The sequence below is a fragment of the Ursus maritimus genome, unplaced genomic scaffold, assembly GCF_017311325.1.
Source record: "Ursus maritimus isolate PB19 unplaced genomic scaffold, ASM1731132v1 scaffold_19, whole genome shotgun sequence".
Lineage (NCBI taxonomy): Eukaryota > Metazoa > Chordata > Mammalia > Carnivora > Ursidae > Ursus > Ursus maritimus.
The window spans coordinates 45,717,709-45,721,852 of record NW_024424341.1 but is presented as its reverse complement, the minus strand read 5'-3'; the positions used below and the strand labels follow the sequence as shown (position 1 = coordinate 45,721,852).

The 4,144-nt window shown below is 55.2% G+C and overlaps 1 protein-coding gene across 1 annotated transcript; it reads right to left on the bottom strand.

The window, feature by feature from the left end:
- Nucleotides 1-304: 304 nt before the first annotated feature.
- Nucleotides 305-3,906, bottom strand: SBK3 (SH3 domain binding kinase family member 3). The gene is made up of 4 exons (XM_008709840.1): nucleotides 3,844-3,906; nucleotides 3,156-3,306; nucleotides 2,443-2,645; nucleotides 305-994 (listed from the first exon to the last, which is right to left on the bottom strand). The coding sequence occupies exons 1-4, from the start codon at nucleotides 3,904-3,906 to the stop codon at nucleotides 305-307; spliced, it is 1,107 nt and encodes a 368-aa protein (XP_008708062.1).
- Between the last annotated feature and the right edge of the window lie 238 nt (nucleotides 3,907-4,144).

Below are 4,144 nucleotides of genomic sequence, written 5' to 3'. Positions count from 1 at the left end.
AACAGTGCCTTCCTTCAAGAAGACACATTCAGGACAGAAGGAAGAGGAAGGGTCCTTGAGAGAGGGGAGGGCTGGGGGCTGGACTCCCAGTCTGAGGGAGGAGGGACTGGGTCTTGGACTCCCCAGTCGTCAGTTGAGAGGGGAATTGTGCGTCCCGGTCCAGCCCTCAGCAGGGAGAGATGCAATGTGTTCCATCTCTGGCCTTCTGGGAGCAGCTGTCTCCATCCAGGTGGCCAGGGCAGGGGGGTGGTGCTGGGGGAGGGGCCTTTGGCCCAGGCTCTGACCACCTGTCTCAGTCACCTGGTCAGGGAGCTCCCCCATCTGTCTCCGTCTTCCTGCCATCTTTGTCTTCCTCCTCCTCCTCGTCTGTCCACTCCTCCAGGCTTGCTCCCCTCTCTTCCTCCTCCTCCCTATCTTCGCTAGACATGCCCTCCAAGCTCCCAGGTCCCTCTCTGTTCCTCTCTAACCCCCAGTCATCCCCCAAGAAGTCCAGGACAACCAGTGGGGGGCTCCTAGTGTCGGGATCCAGGTCTAGGAGCCCCTGGAACAATGCCAGAGCTGGGGGTGCAAACTGGTCCCAAGGTGGGGGTGGCTGAGGGGGTTGGGGCCTGGTGGTCATCCAGCCAGCAAAGGCCTCAAACTCGGGGTCAGGGGCCAGTGCCACATCCCAAGGGAAACAGGCAGTGGCAGCGCAGAAGAGAAGCACCCCCAGGCCCCAGGAGTCCAATGCTGGTCGCAGGGGCAGGGTGTCAGGAGGCAGTAGGAGGCAGAGCTCGGGTGGGGCGGAGGGCAGTGGCCCCGGTGGAGCAGGGGTTGGACTGCCCTCAGGCCGGGTCAGACCCAAGTCACCTAGGGCCACACGGCTGCAGACGGGGTCAAAGACCAGCACGTTGTCTGGTTTGACATCCGCATGGACCAGCCCCCGGCCATGGAGGAAGTCCAGGGCTCCGGCCAGCTGGGCCATGACCCGCTTCACCAGCAGCTCTGGGAGGCCCTGGGGTCAAGGAGAGATGAAGGTCAGGGTGCCTTGTCCTCTTCTTTATTTGGTTTCTTGGAGTTCAAGAATTCAGAACCCCAGACCAGTGGCCAACTCTAGTGTCCCCCACACCTTCTCTGGATTATTGTCAGCCACACCCTGCTGCTCTCTCTGTACACCAGCCCCCAGTAGGTCTTCACTGGAACCCCAGACTGAACCAGAAGGTCTTTTAGCTTCCACCCAACTTCCCCTAACCCTAACACTCAAACTCACTCCTTACCTTTTTTATCTCCTCTAGCCCAAACACCCAGATCTCCAGTGGGAACCCAAATCTCATATTTAATCCTAATCTTAGTTCCTACTAATTTAGATGGTGTGTCTAACTCAGACCCCTTCTGAAGTCATTTTTCTTCATCATTGGATTGAGAAATCTATCCATCCAGCTAGCCAGGCAGCTAGGCAGCAATCCATCTGTCAAACCACTCAACAGTCTACACAGCAGGGTTTCTGCTTAACTTCTATTCCACCAACCAGTCAGCAATCCAATAATGTATTCAATTATTTATATCCAAAATTCATCCTTTCATTCTTCCTTCCATTTATCTACCATCCATCCACCCATTCACCCACCTATCAGTCCATCTTTTTATCTATTCACCCATCTTTTCATCACCCACCCACTCACCCATCACACCATCCATCTTTTCATCCATCATCCACCCATCTTTCCATCCATCCATCCACCCAACCACCCATCAGTCTATCTTTTTATCCATTCACCCTTCTTTCCATCTTTCCATCTTTCACCCATCCACCCACCCATCAAGCCATCCATCTTTTCATCCACCCATCCACCCGTATTTCCATCCATCTATCCCTCTACCCATTCATCTGTCTGCCTCCCTTCTTTCTTTCCTTCTGTTTAGCTCCAACCCTATCTCAAATCCAAAATCTATTGCTAAACATGGCCCCACCCTAATCTTCAAACTCACGTACCCCCAGAAGCTCATGGATTCAGCCCTAACCTGGTCTCCTCACCAGAGAGAACCTCATTTCAGCCAATCTCCAACTCATTCTGTATACATATCCTCGACCATCCCTGCCTCACTCTACAACCCCACCTGTGCTTTTCATGCCCATTACCAATCTATAATCAACCCACCCAACTCCACCCACACCCACACTCCCAATCCCAGTGCTAACTAAAATCCCACCCCTAATCTCATTCCCAACCCAACCCCAACCCCCTGCCCATGCAAACTCGTGTTGGAGTGGTTGGATGGATTAGGTTAGGGTTAGGCATGGGATCGCACTGAGAGTTAGAAGTAAGGAGGGTGTCTGGGGGCTTAGGGCAGAGCTAGGTTGAACACTGTTTTGGGTGTCAGGATTGGAGAAAGAAATGGGTTAGGGACACAGTTGTACATGAGTTAAAAAAAGGATGACCTTTTTTTCCCCACCCGCCTCACCCGTTCCTTCAGCATCCCGCTGAGGTCCCCATATGGCGCGTACTCCTGGGCGAAGGCGAAGTGTCGGGGGGTTTGCAGTGGTCCTGCCAGGGTCTGGAGTAAGCCTGGGTGTGACGAGACACAGCGGCCCACACAGAACTCTCTCAGGAAGGTGGTTCTCAGGACCGAGTCCCGACGCAAGAGCTTCAGAGCCACAGCAGGACCTGCCAGGGAGATGGGTGCAGAAGGGAACTCAGGGAGCTCTGGTCTTGCTGTGGGGCCTTAGGCAAACTGCTGAACCGCTCTGAACCGCAGATGTTTCGTGTGTAAAGCAAGAGCGGCAGGGCATAGTGTCTGACCTCTCTCTGCTTCCAGTCTGTCCTTGTGTGAATTAGGGGTTGAAGGCGACCTTCCCTGAGGACGCCCTATTCTGCTCTGTGGCCTTGCATGACTGGTTTACCCACTCTGAGCCTCAGCTTTCTCTTGAATAAAGTAGGGGACGTGGTGACTTGGGCTTCAATCCAAACTGCGCTCCTGCCTTATTGTGTGACCTCAGGCAAGTCAACCGGTCTTTGGGTTAGGTCTGTTCATTGGAAGATCAAAGCGTTCTTAACTTCCTGAGAGCTCCCATCAAGGGTTTCCATCATCTCCTGGGGATGCTCCTTGTCTCAGTGGCTTCTGAGAACCCTCTTATGGGGAAGTTCTGGAGTCTGCCCTTCGATGGCCAAACTCACCTCCTTGGCGAGGCCGGGCAAGTAGTACACGGCCATAGGAGCCGGAGCCGAGCTCTCGGATGAGACGGTAGAGGACACGGAGATTCCTCACTGGGGTCACCCTGGTGGCTGTCAGCTCCACGAGCCGTTGGAGGGCTGTAGCTGTGTCCTCCTGTCAGAGAGGAGCAGAGGTGGGGACGGGGTGAGTCTGGGGCCCACTGAGAGCAGTGGGGGAAACTGGAGGTCCAGCCCAGGGCTGAGGTGGGGGTGCCAGGGTGATGGGGTCATTGTCCCCCGGGAGGAGAATGAGTCACAGTGACTCACCAGCCTTGGGCCACCTGTTTTTGTGTCTTGGCAGGGTTAGGGGTGATTGTCTCAGAGACCCTGCCCACCACCATCAGGGGGAACCACCAGGAGCCCCCAGCCCCAGCTGGGACTGCAGCCTCAGCTAACGCAACCCGCACTGCGCCCATCTCTCTCTCCATCCTCTCCCTGTGCTTCCCCTTCTTTGTTTCTGAGTCCGTTGCCCTGACGGCCTCAGTCTTGCATTGTGCCCTCGGGTTTGTGTTATTCTGGGTCTCTGCTGTTTCTCTGTTTCCCTGTCTGTTCCTTCTCTCTGTGTGTTTGTCCACTATCCCTCTTCGCATCTATCTCTGACTGTTTTTCTGCATCTCTCTTTCTTTCTCTTTCCGTGTCTCCCGTCTCTCACCTCCGGGTCCCCATCCTCATGGTTCTCAGACTCCCCGAGCTCCGTTGCAGAGTCCCCTGACATCAGCTGGGCCTTGTGCAAGCAAGCACCCCTTGTCTGGGTTGCCCGTGTTCCACTGTACCCCACAGGTCCTCGCCCCACAGAGCCAAGGTCTAGAGACCGTCTGAAAGGGTCTGCCTCGGTCTCCCTCTGCCTGTTTAAGTCGGAGGATTTCTCTGCCGTGCTCTGCCGGGCTCCTGCCTCGTTGTCAGCCCGGGTCTCTGTGTGTCTGTCTGTACTATCCTGCCGATCTCTCTGCTTC